The sequence below is a fragment of the Equus quagga genome, chromosome 14, assembly GCF_021613505.1.
Source record: "Equus quagga isolate Etosha38 chromosome 14, UCLA_HA_Equagga_1.0, whole genome shotgun sequence".
Classification (NCBI taxonomy): domain Eukaryota; kingdom Metazoa; phylum Chordata; class Mammalia; order Perissodactyla; family Equidae; genus Equus; species Equus quagga.
In genome coordinates, this window is record NC_060280.1 from 32,371,104 (window position 1) to 32,392,441 (window position 21,338).

Sequence of the window (21,338 nt, forward strand, 5' to 3'; positions counted from 1 at the left end):
TACTTATTCAACATCATAGAGCAAATAAATAGCAGGGCTGGGACTCAAGTACAGCCAGCCTGCCTTTCAGAGTCCACGTGAGAGCGGCTGGGCAGGCCCTGGAATAGCTACTGAATAAATGAAGGAGGGAGGGGATAAAAGGGAAGGAGAAGTCCTCAGCTTTGAGGATTCAAAAGGGTGAGGGCTTTCCTACCAGTGATGACTCCTGAGTCTATGAATAATTCATCAAAGCTCTGTGCTGAGAGTTGGTTCTTTTTGTGTGTGGTACATCTGGTCAGGGACAGCTGCCCACGACTGGGCCACAAATGTGAGGACTTGGATCCACCTGCTCGTAAAGCCACCTCAGAGCAGCTTTCTGCTCCCTTACTCTGGGGGCTTAAGGCTATTTTGATTCCCAGAGGAAGGTGGAGTTCTTATTTCACTTGGGCACATGCACACACACACACACAGCAAACAAAAACCAAATTACAGACAGGTGATATGAAATCTTCTTGATATTCATTCTTGGAACTGCTTTTCCTTCTTGAGCACCATCCCTGGTTTCCTTTTGGAAAGATTTCTCTATCAGGAGGTTTTTCCCTTTACCCTTATGTCGATATTTAGACTCAGTTTCACTCCTGGTCTGGTCTTGATCCTAGACAGTTTTATCCCAGACATTTTTGGCTGGAATATGTGAGGAATTGGAGGGTGGCAGTAGAAAGAAGAAGCTGGGGGTGGAGAGAAGGATGGAAAAAAAAAAAAAAGACTCCATCTGCCATGAAATCTCTTCCAGCTGAAAGTGAAAAACAGAAGTTTTTTTGTGCGTCCCACCACAACTCTTAAAAAAAAAAAAAAGAAAAGAAACAAAGAAATACGGAGTATCTGCTTGAGGGAGGCTCCCTATAGGAAGAAATTTCTATAGGACCAAGCAGCAAGCAGGGATACTGCATTGCACAGCTCCAGGAGATACCTCCACATATAACACAAGTGAATAATCCGTTGGGAAATATGAAACTTGAGGTGCTGCCAGCTAAGGTCTGTCTTGATGAATTCATAGAGAAGCAGAAGCATCGGGAGAGAAGAGAATTTTATTCCTATTCAACAAAGGAAACTAAGACTTCAACCAAGTGACTTGTCGCATAATCTCAGAGTTGTGATTTGAACTCAGGCATCCTCGCTCCGAGCCTACAGACTCACCAGTGGAGCCTGATAACTGGATTCAAGCCCTAGAAGTTAGTAAACTGGGAAGACTCCAGCCTGAGGATTTGAGCAATATGGGTTGCTGAAGTGAGGAAACCTGAGCCAGCTGTGCGACCCTGGGGAAAGAGTCAGGGAGTGCTTCCAGTCCAACACCTACTGTCCAAACTGGCAAAAATAGCTAGGTTTGATGCTGACAGACGTTAATACTTCAGAGGATCAGGGACAAAGAGAAAGCATATTATAATGCGAAGTGAGAATCAGGTTAGACAAGAATCCTGGCTCTGCAATTTTCTAGCTGTGTGACCTTGGGTCAAAATCTTAACTACCTCAAAAGATTACCATGAGGTTTTAGAAGGAACTTACATAAAGTTCCTACTTTTTGTAGAGTAGACGCTCAAAAAATAGCTGTTATTATTTCTTTTTGTGGCCGGTGAGGGTTAGGTACCAGTACATAGAGCTCCTTACATAAGTAAGGCAGGTGCTGACACTAATACCCAGGTGACTGGATTGTGCTCACAGGCCCCAGCAAAGGAGACCAGTGTTGCACTGAGGAGGGGTTCCAGGGTCAGATGAGAGTTGGACAGCTTGTCTGAACCCAGTCAAGGCAGGGGTGTAGACTGAGAAGAGCTTTAGTCCCGGAGTGCTAGGCAGAGAAGAAAAAGCACTCCGTTTCATTATTTGAAAAAAAACTGAAGCACAGTTGATAAAGTGATTAAATGAAACAAGGTACTTAAGCTAAGTAGGTAGTCAAATGTTAACTTCCTTCCTGCTTTTCCTCAGACTCTCTCTGCTAAAAAAAACAACAACAACAACACTGACTTGGGTGATTAAGCTCTAATTCCTTACCTGAGGGTTTTATAAATATAATCCACTTTTAAGAAAGCCTCTAAATTAAAACACAACCCCACTAGGAGGCTGCGTCTTTTAACATACCAGATTCTCTTATGAGAGAGAAGAAAAGCCTGCTGTCTTCATCAGCAAGATCTCACAAAGATTCCTAAACCTCTATCACAGACAACTAATATCCTTGCTCTAGTAGTTAAATCACTAGACACCTAAAAAAAATAATCCCCTTACAAAAAGAAGTTAAAGGTTTAAGGGAATATATCCTTCAATAGACAAAGCTGCTGAAAAAATACTGACTGGATTATCCGTCACCTCCTTACTGCCTCCGCTCCTCTCCTTCCCTCCCTCAGCTGGTGGTTCCTGGGCTGGTTTCTCCACCCCTGGTGGTGCCTGTTACAGCACTCCCCTGTGACTGTCTGCTTACACGTTTGTCCCCTCTACTAGACTATGATGTCTGAGCACTGAAACCCTCTCGTTCATTTTCGTAGCCTCCGTGGTTATGACAGGGACTGGCACAGAATATGTGCTCAATAAAGGTTTGCTGAATGAGTGAGTGAATGAACAATGTGTTAATGAACAAACGAATCTTCCTTCCAAAGAAAGCAAGCAGAGAATGTGGTTCTACATATTCGTATTTGAATTAGACTTAAATCCTATCTAGTAAGAGGAAACGTTCAGATAATAACTATTTTTTAAATATGTGATTAAGAAAAAAGATATTTGCACCAAGAGGAATTTTTGCTACATCTCAAGGGTATGTTTTTCTTGGTAGGAACACCTCTAATCCCACAAGAAAATAATTCAATTAAATGCAATTTGACTTCTGGTTACTTTTATCCCTAACCCTACCTATTTCCTAAAAAGCTGAGGTAGTCACTGGACCTATTTCTTTATTTTTTTTTTAAGATTTTATTTTTCCTTTTTCTCCCCAAAGCCCTCCCCTCCCCGTACATAGTTGTGTATTTTTAGTTGTGGGTCCTTCTAGTTGTGGCATGTGGGATGCTGCCTCAACATGGCCTGAGGAGTGGTGCCACGTCTGGGCCCAGGATCCGAACTGGCGAAACCCTGGGCTGCCGCAGTGGAGCATGGGAACTTAACCACTTGGCAATGGGGCCGGCCCCTGTTTCTTTTTGCAATGAGTATTTTATTCCTTCACTAGGAATAAAATAAAGGTAAAAACAAAAACAAAATTCAAGAGGCCTACAAATGACAAAGATTTGGGGAAAATTAGAAATTCCACACAGGAAGCAAAGATGACACCAAAGAAATTAAGAGTAAAATGGGGGCTCATAATCCTTCTTCAAGGAAGATAAAAATGACAGAATTCCTAGCGCAGGACATCTAGTCTAGCTATGACTGGCTACACAATTGCAGGGCGTGGCATGAAGTGAAAATGTGGGGCCCCTGGTTCAAAAATTAAGAACTTTGACGCAAATAAATGGAAAGATATCCCATGTTCATGGATTGGAAGAATTAATACTGTTAAAACGTCCTTGCTACTTAAAGCCATCTACAGATTGAATGCACTCTTTATCAAGATTCCAATGGTATTGTTTACAGAAATAGAAAAAGAAATCCTAAAATTCATATGGAGCCACAAAAGATCTCAAATAGCCAAAGCAATCCTGAGAAAGAACAACAAAGTTGGAGGCATCACACTTCCTGATTTCAAACTACATTACAAAGCAATAGTAATCAAATCAGCATGGTACTGGCATAAAAAGAGATATATAGATCAATGGAATAGAATCAAGGGCCCAGAAATAAACCCATGCATATACAGTCAACTAATATTTGACAAGGGAGCCAAGAATACTCAATGCAGAAAAGACAGTTTCTACAACAAAGGGTGCTGGGAAAACTGGACAGCCACATGGACAAGAATGAAATTAGATCCCTATCTTACACCACTCACAAAAAATAACTCAAAATATATTATAAAGACTTAAATGTAAGACCTGAAATCATAAAACACCTAAAAGAAAACATAGGGAAAAGGCTCCTTGACATTGGTCTTGGCAATGATTTTTTGGGTATGACACCAAAAACACAAGCAACAAAAGCAAAAATGAACAAGTAGGGCTATATCAAACTAAAAAGCTTCTGACAGAAAAAGTAGCCATCAACAAGCTGAAAAGGGAACCTATGGAAGGGGAAAAAATATTTGCAAACCATATATTTGATAGGGATTAATATCCAAAATATATAAGGAACGCACACAACTGAATAGCAAAAAATCAAATAACTTGATTAAAAAATGAGCCAATGACCGGAACAGACATTTTTCCAAAGAAGACATTCAAATGGCCAACAGGTACTACTCTGTGAAAGTGTCGAGGTCAAAAAAAGACAAGACAGACTGGGAAACTGTTCCAGATTGGTGGAGACTCAGAGACATGACTACTGAATCGGATATGGTATCCTGGTTTGAATTCTGAACAGAATAAAGACATTGGTGAAAGACATGCGACATCCAAATAAACTGTAGTTTAGTTAACAGTAGTATACCGATCAACGGTAACGTCTGTTTTGATAACCATACCATGGTTAAGTAAGATGGTACCCTTAGGGAAAGCTGAGGGAAAGGTATATGGGAACTTGCTGTACAATTCTGCAACCCTCCTGGAAGTCTAAAATTACTTCAAAATAAGAAGTTTTACAAATATGCAGATTCCGATTCTGTAGGTCTGAGCAGTAGTCCTGAGCCTTTCCAACAACTTCCGAGGAGAAGCGATGCTGCTCTTCCACAAACCGCACTCTGAGTACCAAGAGTCTAGACCAGTGGTTCTCAAACTTAACCGTGCATCAGAATCACCTGGCACGTTAAAACACAGATTGCTTGAATGTACCCCTAGAGTTTCGGATTCACTAAGTCTAGGGTAGGGTCCCAGAATTTGCATTTCTAACAGGTTCCCGGATGATGTTAATTTGCTGATGAGTTAAGAACAGTTTTTATATTTTTAAAGGATTGTAAATTTTTTTTTTAAACAGGAACATGAAACAGAGACTATATGTGGCCTTCAAATATTTACAGAAAATGGTTCCTGAGACCTGCACCCTTGCTACTCAGAGTGAAGCTTTTAAAAGATGCTAATGCCTTGGTCCCACACTCAGAGATTCTTAGTTAACTGATTTGTTATGGGTCCTTGGCATCAATATTTTTTAAATGCTCCTCTTTAATTCTGATGTGCAACCAGGTTTAAGAACTATTCATTTAGGCTCTCCTCCTGCCTCTAAAAAAACCTGCTCCTCAATCATCCCACAGTTGGGGATGAGTCCAAAGAAATGTCAGACAGCATTTTGGCAATTTAAAACTCATTTCAAAAAGCTGAGCTACTCTTTTATGAAGGTTAACAAAACACAAACATAAATCAGTATTTCCCCTTCTTTACCTGCCCCCCCCCGTGCATATAAATGAACATGCAATTATACATCAATAATAATCACAAAGGAGCCCAAGCAAACAAACAAAAGTGGCAAGTGGCAAGTGTCACTGAGCAGGATAGTGTGAAATAGGTGGGCTAGAACAGACAGAGATGGGCCAGAGAAGGGATCAAGGGGCGAGCTGCCCTGTAACAGGAAACAGGGCACAGAGTGCTAGACAGCAGAGGGAAGGGGAGAAAAGTGCAGGGCTGAGAAGTGGGATGGTGCTGAGGACCCTGAAGAAACCACCTTTAGCACAAGGTACTTTTAGCTTCCTCACAACCCCAACATCTTTGTTTCGCATTTGACATAATTAGGGTCAAGGGTCCCTCTAATATTTGGCCAATGTCTTCACACTCTTACTCTTTGCCTTTTACTCCTCTGCCAAAGAGGAAAGCTTTTAGCTGCAGCCTGCTCTCCTTGCTCAAGGAATCTGAAGGCTTCATCTCAGCCCCTACTGCTAAGCCTCCTCCAGGAAGCACCTCGCCCCTTCTGAGAAAGGTCCATGTCTGTTCTCGTACCTGTGCTCTCCTCAGCCTGATTGAAGCCACAGATCTGGCAGATGCTCTGGACCCACTTATTCATGTCCTCCTCTGTCTCGGCCACCAGGTAGAAGGTGCGCTCGCTGGTCTTGATGTCAAACACAAAACTATCCTGCAGCTCCTTCTTGTTGAAGGTCAGGCCTGCATCCACCTGCTCACAGAAGTTCAGGTTGATGATCCGCAGGGGCTTCTTGGAGTGATCATTCTTGTAGTATTCCAGAACATCTGGGTCACCACTCATCCGGCCACTCCGCAGGATAAACCAGCGTTTCTTCCAGGCCTGAAGAGGAAGTAGTAAAAGGAGGGAAAAAAGTCATTAGCTATTTCAAAGCTTTTAACAGGTCCTCAGATATCTTAATCAGGTTAAGGAGGGAACTGTTGCACCTGCAGGCTGAATATGGCCTCTATCTCCCTTCCATATTGCCCCAGAGTTTCAAAAATGGAGTATTTTCGAATGCTTGTTAGTGCAGCATTTCACTATGGAAACAGGGTCTTATCATTATGAAATGAGGCGTGGCATTGCCACTTTTTAGATCAGGAAGTCAGATGAGGACTAAAACACTTTAAAGCAACTATTCCATTAGGCTAGAATACAGGCTCAAATTTATAGTACTTTTAGGCAGGCTGGAACTTGCAAAACCATAACATCTCAGTTTACAGATGGGGACTTCCACTAAGACATGGTGAGCTGAAGCAACAATGTCACAGTAAGTAGCAAAAAACAAGTACCCTAAAAAGTACAATGTGCTTTTTTACCAAATTATGATGCCTTGTTAGAATCACAGAGAAACCCTCCTAAAACTCCTCTGAAGCACATAATTTTAGGATTTTTTTTCCTGTCTCATTTACTGCTATATTCCTAGTACTTATAATAGAGCCTTGCACATACTAAGCGCTCAGTGTGTATTACTGGATGAATAAACTCCTTATATCATTCCACACTACAGAATTCAACACTTGATTGCGTGTTCTCTATGTTGTCTTCTATGTTCCATCTCTTCAAAAGGGCAGCAATCTGTGAGCAGCCACCACACAAAGTGGTAAAAAGATGTTACATATAATAGAGAGTCTTGGCTTGAGTCTATGCTTTTCCATCGACTTGCTGCGTGATTTTAGATTAAGTCATTTACCTCTTTGGATCTTGCCCCATTTATATAATGAGAATCAACATCACCACCACCACCTACCTACCTTATAGGGTTTTTATTATGCAAATCCACCCAAAGCACTTTGTATACAACCCTAAAGCACTACAAATGCCAAGGGTTTGATTATTGTAATTCTTCAAACCCCACTAGGACCATTAACCCTACCATCTTTTCTCTCTCACCTTCTATCCCTGTCCTCATGTCCCTCTACCCAACTTTACTGCTGAGACCGTTCATTATAATCACTTCCTTGCTTCTTTCTCAATTCTTCTTATTTATCTGGGAAAACCACAACTTCTGGCTAAGCCTGAGGCTCTGCCTGTTCCCACACAGCTGTACATAGCTGGAGAAAATCATACAACTATGTGGACTGGTCTCACTTTAAATCAAGGGGGCCCTGTGCTGCCCGACAATCCTACTACACTTACCTAGCCTATGTCTTTGTCCTGCTCTTTGGCAACAATATCTGAACTCTCTTTTTAAATCTCCAACACTTCTACTCCTTTGTTTCTTATTTCATGAGAAAATATAAACAATCAGAAGAGAATTTACACATGCTCCATCTCCACGTTTACCAACCTGCCTGTATCTGTAGCAAAGAACTCTGTTACTAGGGAACATGGACAGCTCATCCAATCTAAAGCCAACCTTCTTCCCCTCTCACCAACATGGGGACATCACTTTAACAACTCTCCCCTCCTCTGGAATCACTGCATTTTCCCTCTCTACTAGGATCATTCCCATCAGGACATCAATTTCTCGCATCTTAGAAAAAAAATTAAAAGCTTGACTTGACCCCACATTCCCCTCGAACTATGGCCCAGTTTTTCTACTCTTTACAGTAAAACCTCAAAGAGTTTTCTGTACTACTAATCTTGGTGTCTTCTCCTCCCATTCTGTTTTTGAAAGCAATCTAATCAGGCTGCTCATCCTCCTGACACCACCACCACCACTAAAATAACTCAACAAAGGTCCCAAAGAGTTCAGAGCTGCTGAAACTACTCTGGGGCCTTACTTGATCTCTCAGCAACATCTGATAACAGTTTACTATTCCGTTCTCTTTGAAGCACTTTCTTCATTTGGCTTTAGTGTTCACTCTGAATTTTTCTCCTATCCCCTTGGCCTCTTTTTCCAACTCCAGTGCTGGTTCCTTCTCATCTCCCTGATCTCTAAACATCGGAATGCCCCAGTGCTCAGTTCTCAGACTCTTTCTCTCCTCTTTCTATATCCACTCCCTAGGTTATTTAATTCAGTTTCACAGCTTTAAAGCCATCTAACTCTGCAATTCCCAAATTTATATCTCCAGCCTAGACCCATCTATTGAACTCCACAGACTAATATTTAACTCTTCACTAACAAGCATCTCAAACTTAATGTGCCCCAAACTGAGCTCTTGATATCCTCCAAACCTGTTCTCCCTGCAATCTTTCCCATTTTAGTTTATAGCAACTCCAGCCTTCTAGTCGCTCAGACCAAAAATCTTGTGTCATTGTTGACTCCTTTCTTTCACATTCCACACCTAATCCATCAGAAAATCTTGTTGGTTCAAACAGTTCAAAATATGCCTACAATCAGACCATTTCTCTGCACCTCCATTGTTATTTACTTGGTCATTTTGTAGTCTTCATGCTTCCAGCCTTTCACTCTGCCATCTCCTCTCAACACAGAAGCCAGAAAAGCCAGATGTAAATCAGAACATGTCACTTCTACGTGCAAAAGCTCCAATGGTTTTCCATGTCACTCAGAGTAAAAGTCAGTCCTCACAATGGCCAATGGGCCTGATGTGACAGTCTCTCATCTCATATCTCTCTCCTCATCTCCTGCCACCCTCTGCCTTGACCATTCTGCTCCAGCCACACTGGTCTTAAACCCTGGCCAGACAAATTCCCACCTCACGGTCTTTGCATTAGTTGTTCCCTCTGCCTGGAATACTCCTTCCCCAGATAGTTCTATTGCTTATCCTTTCACTCAAGTCTCTATTCAAATATCACATTATTGCAGAGGCCATTCCTCACCACCCAACCCTCACATTCTCTTTCCTCCTTACTCTGCTATACCTGTCTCACTAGCACTGACATCATCTAAAATACCACATTTTTGTTAGTTATCTGCACCCACCTCCCAGAATGTAAACTCCACGAGGGCAAGGATTCGTTGTTTTTACCCCATGTTGCATCCTCAGTGTTTAGAATAGCTGGTTACCAATAAATACGTATTGGATTAGTTAATGAATCATTTTCTTACATGAACTCTTTACAGCATCTAGTAGGTTATGGGGAGATAATAACCTAATAAGTTATTATTAGGTGCCTAATAAGCTTTAGACCGAAATGAAGATTAAGGTATAGCCAGACAGGATAGAGCTAAGAAAAATAAAAATAAGTACTATTTATTTATAATCACCTAAAACCTCGCCCAGGCCACTGCTTATAGAACTGTGTGTGTGCTTGTGTGTGTGTGCGCGCATGCTGTAGGTGCATGCATATACATGTAAGTGTGTGGGGAGCAAATTATATTTTAAAAATATATTGTTAATAGTTTTGCTTGTGTTTCAGTTTATGTATCCCCTTCAGTGCTAGTCTCTGTAGAAAGAGCTGTCTCCAAATCACTGGTGTGCAGGTACAAGCATAAACACACACAGAGATACCCTCATAAACAAGAAAAAGGTGTTTGCTACACATAACATCAGAGTCTGTCAGGATCTGCTTCCAAGGAGGTGGCAGAGGCTGATAAATGGCTACCTATAAAATGCTGATAAATGTATGACAGAGCAGGCAAGGTTGTCCAGTTTAGTCCCAAATTCACATCCTTCTTCTGCCATAACACCTTCTCTCCAACTCCATGCAAATTTCTTTAGAAACCCAACAATTTAGAACCAAGTTTAAGCAACCCCAAAGAGTCTAGCTCCAATGACAACTTCTCTGATTGCTTCAGCTGAAATGGACCTTTACTTCCTCTGAAATTTCATAACACTTTTTATGTACTTTTCATGGCAAGTCATTTTTTTACAACATATTACAGGCATTTTTGTATTTGTTGTTTCTTCCCAAGTAGACTATGAACATCTCCTCTTCTTCTTTGTATCGCCATGGTAGATATTTGCTAAATGTTGCTAAGCAAGGCTCTTTTATCACTTTATCTTTCTCTCTCTGATCACAGAGATAAGAGAACCTTTCTTATCTCTCTGGCCTCATTTATGTTTCCTCCTTTTCTCTGTCTTTCCTTCCTTCCACCCTTCCATCCAACATTTATTTATTTAGTACTTACTATGCTACAGGCATTATTCTAGATGTTGAGAATTCAGCATGAATTCCTAGTCTTACAGAACTTAGAGGTGCGTAACAAATTACTTATTATTCTCTAAATGTGCCACATAACTGCATAACTTCATGTCTTTGCACAAGCTGTTCCTTCTTCCTGGAATGCCTTTCACCTCACCATGTCTATCTGGAAAATTCCTATGTCCTCTCAGTGCCAGCTTAAGTATTGCTTCTCCTGGATGGCCTTTACTAACTTCCCAGGTAGAGCTAACTTCCCCAGGTAGTGCTCCTGTCTTATGTTCCCTTAATGCCCTGTGCTTTCTTTGGCATTTCTTCTCTCAACTTTGGCATTTCAATCGCTTACATGTCTTCCTCCTCTTCAAGCTCTGAGCATCTTGAGGTTGGGGTCCTGTGTCGCTAACAGTTACTTGGCAGAGTGCCTAGCCTATACAGGAACTCAGTAAAGATCTGTTGACTTTTCTTTTCATGCAATCAGTATGTTAATTTATTCAGATTAATAAATACAACTCAACAATATAAGTAAGCTTTCACAATATGAAGTAGGAAAGGAGGACAGCAAGAAGATTACAAAAAAGAGAGTAAGAAAGATAAAGGTATGCTGTGGATTCCTTTTTTTTTTTTTTTTTTGAGGAAGATTAGCCCTGAGCTAACTACTGCCAATTCTCCTCTTTTTGCTGAGGAAGACTGGCCCTGAGCTAACATCCATGCCCATCTTCCTCTACTTTATACGTGGGACGCCTACCACAGCAGGGCTTTTGCCAAGCAGTGCCATGTCCGCATCCGGGATCCGAACCGGCGAACCCCGGGCTGCTGAGAAGTGGAATGTGCACACTTAACCACTGCGCCACTGGGCCGGCCCCATGCTGTGGATTCTTTATGACATGAGTTCTTTAGCATCTTGTTCCCTTCATTCTGATAAGTGCAGTGACCTTGTAATAAATATTTATATGAAGATCTGGGAGCTTCAGCTTGAATGTGTCCCATGATACGGAAATGAAAAATTGCTGTTGGTTTACTGACACATAATGCAAGAAAAATATGGGAACATGAGTCCTGAATATGTTATTAAGGAGAAAGCTTCTTCAGGACTGTTCTTATATCTACACAAAATCTCTGGCAAAAATTAACTCAAAATGGATCATGGATTTACATGTGAAAAACAAATAGAATTCAGCAAGATATAAAAAGAATTATATACCATGACCAAGTGGGTTTTATTCCAAGGATGTAAAACTGATTCAATATTTAAAAATCAATCAATGTAATCCACCATATTAATAAGCTAAAGAAGAAAGACCACACGGTCATATTAATCAATGCAGAAAAAATATTTGATGAAATTTAACACCCATTCAAAATAAAACCTCTCAAAAAAATAGGAAGAGAGGGGGAACATCCTCCATTTGATAAAGAGCATCAACAAAAGACCCACACCAACATTATACTTAGTACTGAAAGGCTAAATGTTTCCCACCCTAAGATCAGGAACAAGGCAAGGATGTCTGCTATTACCACTCTTACTCAACATAGTGTTCTAGTCAGGGCAATAAAGCAAGAAATGGACCTAAAAGATAAAAAAGTTTGGAAAGAAAGGAAAAACATTGTCCTTATTTGCAGAATACATGATTATCCACATAGAAAATCCCAAGGAATTTAGAAAAAACCTCCTGGGAATAAGAAGTGAGTCCAGCAGGCTCACAGGATACAAGATGAACACAAAAAAATCAATTTGCTTCTACATACTAGCAAATGAACAGGCGGACATAGAAAATAAAAATACAATGCCATTTATAATCACATTTAAAAAATGAAATAGGTATAAATCTAACAAAATATGTACAGGACATGTATGCTGAAAGCTATGCAATGCTGATCAAAGAAATTTAAAAAACCTAAATGAAGAGGTATCCATGTTCATGTACTGGAAGATTCAACATAGTATATCTCTCCAAACTGATGTTTAGGTTTAACACAATTTCTACCAAAATCCTAGCAAGAGTTTTTTTCCCCCCAAAGATTGGCACCTGAGCTAACATCTGTTGCCAATCTTTTTTTTCTTCACCTTTCCCCTTCTTCTCCCCAAAGCCCTCCCAGTACATAGGTGTATATTCTAGTTGTAGGTCCTTCTGGTTCTGCTATGTGGGAAACCACCTCAGCATGGCCTGAGGAACAAGACCACGTCTGCACCCAAGATCTGAATCAGTGAAACCCCAGGCCGCTGAAGCAGATGGTGTGAACTTAATCACTCAGCCCTGGGACCGGCGCCCCCAGCAACAGTTTTTATAGATGTAGACAAAATTATTCTAAAATGTATATGGAAAGGCAAAGAAAGTACAAAAGTTAAAACAATTTTGAAAAGACAAAAGTCAGGAGGAATCAGTCCACCGTTCTTCAATAATTATTATATAGCTACAGAGGGACACACACGTGGAACAATGGAATAGAACATAAAACTCAGAAATAGACCCACACAAATAGGCCCAACTGACTTCGGACAAAGGTGAAAAAGCAATGCAATGGAAAGGTGGCCCTTTCAACAAATGGTGCTGAAACAACTGGGCACCCAAAGGGGGAAAAAAATGAACCCCAATCTAAGTCTCACATCTTATACAAAAACTAACTCACAATGAATCATGGACTTAAATGTAAAACTATAAAACATTTAGAAAAATAACTGGAGGTAATCTTTGGGATCTAGGACTAGGCAAAGAGTTTTTCGGATGACACCAAAAGCATAAGCCCTAAAAGGAAAAGCTTATAAATTAGACTTCATTGAAATTTAAAACTTTTCCTCTGCAAAAGACTTTGTTAAGAGGATAAAAAGACAAGCTATAGAGTGGGAGAAAATATTTGCAAGCCACATATTTGACAAAGGATAGTATCTAGAACATATAAAGAACTCTCATCACTCAACAGTTAAAGAAAAGAAACAATCCAATTAGGACATGGGCAAAAGACATGAGGAGACATTTCACTGAAGAGGATATACAGATGGCAAATAAGCACATAAAAAGATGTTCAACATCATTAGCCATTCAGGAAACACAAACTAAAACCACAATGGAGATATTATCACAAACCTCTCAGAATAGTTAAAATTGAAAAAAAATTGTAATAACACAAAAAGCTGGCATTGAGGCAGAGAAAATGGGTCACTCAAACATTGCTGGGGAGAATCTAAAATTATACAGCCACTTTGGAAAACAGTTTGGCAGTTTCTTTAAAAACTAAACATTCAACTACTACTGTATATGACCCAGCAATTGCACTCCTGGGAATCTGTCCCAGAGAAATGAAGATTCACATTCATACAAAAACTCGTACGAGAATGTTAATGTGAGTTTTATTTACAATAGCCCCAAACTGGAAAAATCTAGATGTCTTTCAATGGGTGAATGGTTAAATAAACTGTGGTACATCCATATCATAGAATACTACTCAGCAATAAAAAAGAAACAAAGTATTGAAGCATGCAAAATCCTGAATGGATATCTAAGGATTTATGCTGAATGAACAAAACCAATCCCAAAAGTTTACATTCTGTATGATTCTACTTACCTAACATTCTTGAAATGATAGAACTTAGGAATGGACAGCAGATTAGTGGTTATCAGTGGTTAAGGAGGGTGCTGGAGTGGGACAGAAGTGGGTGTTGTTGGGGCCGGCCCAGTGGCACAACAGTTAAGGACACAAGTTCCAATTCAGTGGCCCAGGGTTTGCTGGTTCAGATCCTGGGGGCAGACATGGCACTGCTTGGCACACCATGCTGTGGTAGGCATCCCACATATAAAGTAGAGGAAGATGGGCATGGATGTTAGCTCAGGGCCAGTCTTCTTCAGCAAAAAGAGAAGGATTGGCAGCAGTTAGCTCAGAGCTAATCTTCCAAAAAAAGAAAAAAAAAGTGGGTGTTGTTATAAAAGGGCAGGATGAGAGATCCTTGTGGTGATGGAAATGTTCTGGATCTTGACTGTGTCAATATTGACATCCTTGTTGTGACCCTGTAGTATAGTCTTGGAAGATGTTACCACTGGGAGGAAACTTGGTAGGGGGTACATGGGATCTCCTGTATTATTTTTCAACTACATGTGAATCTAAAATTACCTCAAAATAAAAAGTTTCATTAAAAAAAACCCTGATCCACAAGAGAACTAGAATGTTCATAGGTAGGAAATGTATTTAAAGAAAACCTTAAGGAGAAGAAGAATATTTCTCTGAGAAGTAAAGATTATGGAGAGAAAGGTTGTTAATAGTTGGCTAATGATTATAACTGGACCCAGTTGTTCTCAATCTTTCCCACTCAGGGATGGAGATAGGTTCATAAGGAATCACACTGTGAAAATATGAATAAACTTCAGAGTTCAGCCTCCTGAGCATGAGGGGACAAAATGGAGTGAACTGAGTCATGAGTATTTCTGAACCTACCAAATTACATGTCAGCTCTAGGAAATCTTGGCTATAAAGGCAGGCATGATTCTCTGCCCTGGGGAATAAAAATCCCCAGAGGAAAAAAAACATATAAATAAGGTGCCAGCTACCTTCTCCTATTTTTCTGTATAGTAGCCAGCCCCCAAGATAGCCCCCAACGAGTCTGACTTCCTAGTATAGCCTTATGTAGTCCCCTCCCATTCTGAATAAGGACGACCGACAGGATATTGCATAAATGACAGTGTGTGACTTCCAAGGCTAAGTCATAAAAGAGACTGCAGCTTCTTTCTTGCTCTCCTTTGGATCAGCTGCCATGTTGTAAGGACATTCAAGCAGCACTAAGGAGGAGTGCACCTGGTGAGGAACTAAGGCCTCCTTCCAGCCATGTAAATAAGCCATTCTTAGAAGCAGATCCTTCAGCCCAGTCATGCCTTAGGTGACTTTTTGACTGCAATTTCATGAGAGATCCTGAGCCAAATCCACCAAGCTACACTGCTCCTGAATTCCTTGCTCACAGAAACCATGTAAAATAATAAGTATTTATTGTTTTAAGCCAGTAAGTTTTGGGATCATTTGTTAGGCTGTAATAAATAATTAATACATTCTACTTTCCACCTCCAGGGCTTGGTGAGTGTAACCAATGGTAACCACTAGGAGGAAAGCCGTGTCTATTTAGAAGACTAGAAGCAGAGCCTAAAAGATAGACTAATAGGGGGCTGGCCCTGTGGCACAGCGGTTAAGTTTGCACATTCCACTTTGGCAGCCCAGGGTTAGCCAGTTCAAATCCTGGGTGCGGACCAAAACACTGCTTGTCAAGCCATGCTGTGGCAGGCGTCCCACATATAAAGTTAGAGGAAGATGGGCACAGATATTAGCTCAGGGCCAGTCTTCCTCAGCAAAAAGAGGAGGATTGGCAGTGGATGTTAGCTCAGGGATAATCTTCCTCAAAAAAAACCAAAAAGGACTAATAGGCCAAGGGAACAGAAGAATCCAGAAACGGACTCATACATACATCATCACTAGATTTATGAAAAAGATGATACTGAAGTGCCATGGAGAAAAGAATCATGTTTTCAATAAGTGGTGCTAGGTAAATTCAATAATTATGAGAAAAGAAAGATTCTTGATCCTTATTTCATGCCATTTGTGAAACTTAATTTCAGATCATTATAAGCTCAAATGTTAAAGATAAAACAATAAAACATTTAGAGGAAAATATCTTCATGACTTTGGGGTAGGCAAAGATTTCTTGAATACACCAAAGTACTAATACAAGACACAAAGTAATCAATTGTACTACATTAAACTTAATTCCTGGTCATCAACAGGCATGATTAAGAGGATGAAAAACCAAGCTAAGAGAGTGAGATATTTGTAATACATATATCTAATGAAGAACTCATATTCAGAACATATAAAAAAACTCCTACAAATAAGCAAGAAAAAGACCACTCAACAGAAAAATGGAAAAAAAGATTTGAATAGGCATTACACAAAAGAAGACATCTAAGTGGCAATAACCACATAAAAGGATCTCAAATTCATTAGTCATTAGGGAAATGAAAATTAACACCACTACACAACCATCAGAATGGTTATAATGAGAAAAACTGACAATAGTTAAGTACTGGGAAGAATATGGAGAAACTGAAACTCTCATTCCCTGTTAGTAGCAGTGTAATTTGTTAAAACCACTTTGGAAAACAATGGCACTATCTACCACAGCTGAACATACTCACATCCCAGGACCCTGAAATTCTATCCTAGGTACACACCCAAAAAAATTGTGTACATATATTCACCAAAATACATGTATACGTATGTTCGTCGCAACACTATTCATAATAGCCCACATCCTGCCTGCCTTTCTGCACTCCTTATTTCCAGTACTTGTTACCTATAATCTAGACTATTGTCATAGCTTCCTAACCAGTTATCTTAATACTTAGAAATGCTTCCAGTTTAATGTTCCAGTTTAATCAGAGCAAAGCTCTGATCATGTTACGCCCCCCCACTATCCAAAAATTTAATGGCTTTCCATCACCTGCACAGCAAAGTCCAAATTCTATGGCTTAGCTATTAACTAAAAAATTTTTACTCATTTTCAGTGTGGTAAATCATAAATAAAATTTACCATTTTAACCACGTCAAGTATCCAATTCTGTGGCATTAAGTACATTCACATTGTTGTACAGCCATCAATACCATCCTTCTCTGGAACTTTTTCATCTTCTCCAACTGAAATTCTATATCCTTTAAACACTAATACCCCACGTCCCCCACACCCCAGTCCTTGAAAATCACCATTCTACCGTCTGTCTCTACGAATCTGACCACTTATATGTGGAATCATACAATTTTTGTCCTTTTGTGACTGGCTTATTTCACTTAGCATGATATCTTCAACATTAATCCACATTGTATCTTATGTCAGAATTTCACTTCCTTTTAAAGGCTGAATAATAGCCCACTGTATATATACACCATATTTTGTTTATCTATTCCACCTGTTGATGCACTCTCGGGTTCTAACTTAGTTTGAAGGCCTTCACAATCTAGCTCAGATCTACCTTTCCATCTCATCTCTACTCCTTTATTTATATATATACTTTGTTACCATTCAAACCAACTAAAATTTTCAGTTTCCTAAACACGTCTGGTGCTTTTCCACCTCCACACTCAATTTCCCTCTGTCTGAAAAGCCTCCCAATCTTCCTCCCTTTTTAAACTCTCCGAAGTTTTGCTTATACTTGAATGCTATTCTGTCATGTCACCATTTTTGATCATCCTTCACCAACATCCAGAGCTCTTTCAGAAGAGAGGATCTTATCTTCCTCATCCCCAGAACCTCACACAGGGCCTTCCTTCTTTGCTGTAAGAACTCTCATTTACTGAACTAAGTAAATTAGCCAAATCTCATTAAAATACAAGTATACTCATGCTTAAATATCTCATGAAACTACCTTTTTCTGGTTTCAATAATAAATTACATTAAGTCATTTAAAAAGGTCAAATAGACAAGATGAAGAAGGAAAAAGGCTATCACTTTTTGCCTAATTATCGGTATAGCCCAGCCAGGCAGAAGAAACACTATTAATTCAGATGAACAAAAATTCAAACCAAGGGGCACAAATGCAGAGAAATAAGGAAAGCAGAATAAGATAGATGATGCAGAGTGTGATGAGAAAAGTTTGAGATTAGAGTGAAAAGACCTGAATTATAGTCCTAGCTCTTGCTCTATAATCTTGGACAAATTTCTTAACTTCTCTCTAAGCCTCAATAACCAAATATATAAGAGGAATGAAACACAAAACTAATAATATTGCTTTGAGAATTAAGTAAAATTAATAAATGTGAAAGCACCTATGACCAAACTCTGCATGATAGGTGCCAAGTGCATAGTTATTCAATCTAAAGCAGCCCAAGGACATTCTGAGATCATGTAATTGGGAAAAGATTTATCATTATAAAAGACCCCCAGATTTCCAATTCAGTGTTTTCCTACTATACCATCAAGGAGGCATTATTTTGTCCTTCTTCTTGCCCTATACCAGACATCAGCAGCTCCTCCGAGTTCCACCTCTTTTGGTTAAAGGCATCACTATCCTTCCAGTATCTCAGATTCAAAACTGTCTATTCCCATTGAACTCTTCCTGCTACTTCACTGCTCATGCCAAATCAATGAGCTCCTTCTACAGTATTCGGTAAAACAAGCACAGATTCTGCTAATACTTTGAGGGATAAACAAAAGAGGCAAGACTCAAATAGTCCTTTCAAGTAACTTAAAATGTTTACAGTGTTGTGGGAAGATAAGACATGAACACATATCCCTAAGATAAAAAGCAGATTTTTAGAAGTACCATTAAAAGAGAAATACATGCTATTAGACTACTAAAGCAAGGAATCTCAAACTTTTAGGGAGAGTGGAAGAGAGGAGCAGAGAGAGAGAGAAAGAAAAATATGAAAATAAATATGAACAATGAAGAAGGTAGGGTTTGATATATGGTTTTGGGAAGGAATGATAAAGGGACATTTCTTGTTTGTTTGTTTTTTGAGCAAGATTAGCTCTGAGCTAACTGCTGCCAATCTTCCTCTTTTTGCTGAGGAAGACTGGCCCTGAGCTAACATCCATGCCTATCTTCCTCTACTTTACATGTGGGACGCCTACCACAGCATGGCGTGCCAAGCAGTGCCATGTCTGCACCCGGGATCCGAACTGGTGAACCCCGGGCCACTGAGAAGCGGAATGTGTGCACTTAACCACTGCGTCACCTGTCCGGCCCGGGGACATTTCTTATAGAGCACACAGTATGATCAAGGAGGCCTGGGTATGGGAAAATATAAGACAAGTTCAGAGAATGTGGAATAGTTTCTTTTGAATGTGGAAGAGGAGAGGAAAGGAAGAGTTTGATGGTCCTGGAAAGCCTTCAATGCCAATCTAAGAAGTTTTCTCTCTCCTTTATGGGTAAAGGGAGTTGCTGCAGAGTACAGATGAGCAGAGAAATGATAACTATTGTTGTGCTCTTAATTAGCAGAATGAGGAAGAACAACCAGAGAAAGGAAAAACAAGAGGCAGGAAAACTATTTAGGAAGCTGTCGCAATAGTCTGCAATAGCGAGAGAAGATGGCAACAAGACAGAGAGGAAAAGACAAAGCAAGTCACTTTACTCAGCAATGGGGCTTAAAGAAGTATATGGCATAGAGCCTACTCTTAAGAAAGTTAGAACCTTCCATTTGTGTCTATGATTAAGAGAGTGCTACCACCTTCTCTGATGAAATAGAAGTGACTGTTTTCCTTTTGTACCCAAATCCAGTTAAAAAACAAACCATTTCACAACCACCTAGACCACAGACGTGCACTGTGGGTACACATGACCCGGAAGTTGCATCATCCTAACTGTTGAACAGAGTGCATGTTCCACACGACCCTATCTCTGTTCTTTGGGTCAGATTCCAAGGTCTCCAAGCATGTAGAATGAGGCCATGACTTCTTATTGTTCTTGGCACCTGGAAAACTTAGGTGGGCCCCAATTTAGCTTTACCTTGGCCAGATCACGCGAGAGTGTTGTGTTCACTTCTGGTGGTGATGAAGGGACTTGAAATCCTACGGTACCAGGATTCGGTGAGGTTCTGCCTGGAGTCATGATTGTGATGTTCTAACATATTAGGGGCTGACACATGGGAAAGCAATTTGATTGCTTTTTGGTGATCCCACATACTCAAGTTGAACCAGTGCCAGCAGGGGCATGCTACAAAAGAGCAGATTTTGGCTCAGTATAAGTAAGAATTTTCTAACAGTGGTCCAAAGCAGGTCCCTTGCAAGCTGAAGTAACTCAGCATTGGAGATACTGCAGAGGAGATAGCTTAGGCCAGGGGTCAGCAAACTTTCTCTGTAAAGGGCAGAGAGCAAATATTTCAGGCTTTGCAGTCCACATAGTCTGTCACAACTACTCAAATCTATAGTGGCATGGCAGAAGTCATAGACAATTTGTAAGCAAATGAGAGTGGCTGTGTTCCAATGAAACTATTTAGAAAAAGAGATGGTGGCCAAGATTTGCTTGCTGACCCCTCGCGTAGGCTAGGAGTGGGGAAGGAAACTGAAGAGGGGATTCAAGCACTGGGTGAGTAGACAGAAGACGTATTAAGGTCTCTTCCAACCTTGAGAGCCTTATGTATTTTTAACCAAGAAAATCTGATATGGTAACACCTCATTCAATCAGATTACTCAGATTCTTGGGACAGAGGGATTTGTTCTAAAAAGCCAAGTATTAACTAGCACTCCCTTTTAGTTTCAGCCTTGACAGTTGAAAATATTTCTAAAACTCCAAAATCTTCTGATCTGCCTTAGGTATTATACCAAAGATAACAGAACTTCTCTTTGATGACTAAGGACTTCTCAAAGCCTCAAATCATCTTTCCAGATACCAAATCTCACATGCCTTGCAACTAAAGTAGAAGGGTCACGATATTTCTTGGAAGAGAATTTTGTGTAACTCCTAGAAATGGGCGTGTCCTTTTAACTTTTCTCCTTCTGATGAGAGTAAAGCCCAAACTGCCAACAAACCAAGAAGATTCTGTCAAGTGAGGATTATAGTTAATCAGACTCTAACTGAAGTTACTGGATGATATCAATAAATTGAACTTATTTGTTAGAGATATTGAAAACATAATACTTGCATTTTCAAAAAACTCTGTTTTATATGTAAAAAAAAAATCATACACACACACTCACACTCACCTTCTCTTAGTGAAACTCCCAGGTGATGATGTGATTTGAGTTCCAGGTCAAACAATCACAAAGACAGAAGAATTTGATCTGACTTGTTGAGTACCATGATGTACAACTATAGCACAATACACAGCAGCATGAGGTACACTAGGCTGATCTTACGTCCTGTGACAGTTAAGAGCAAACAATAAGAGAGTCCAGTGGATCATGTAAAAGTCACACATTTCAGGGCAACAAAAGACCCTGAATTGCTAAAGCAATCCTG

The 21,338-nt window shown here is 40.0% G+C and overlaps 1 protein-coding gene across 2 annotated transcripts in view; it reads right to left on the reverse strand.

The window, feature by feature from the left end:
- The window catches only part of GAB2 (GRB2 associated binding protein 2), a 74,087-nt gene extending 52,987 nt beyond the window's left edge, over nt 1–21,100 (reverse strand). The window contains exons 1-2 of one of the 2 annotated variants that reach the window (XM_046686151.1): nt 21,083–21,100; nt 5,970–6,270 (exon numbers count right to left, since the gene is read on the reverse strand). In XM_046686151.1, coding sequence (XP_046542107.1) covers nt 5,970–6,231 — 262 coding nt within the window. In that variant the 5' untranslated portion in view covers nt 6,232–6,270; nt 21,083–21,100. Of the gene's footprint in view, nt 1–5,969; nt 6,271–19,886; nt 20,004–21,082 lie in introns of those variants that run through there. The other variant, XM_046686150.1, reaches the window with a different exon arrangement.
- Nucleotides 21,101–21,338: the final 238 nt, after the last annotated feature.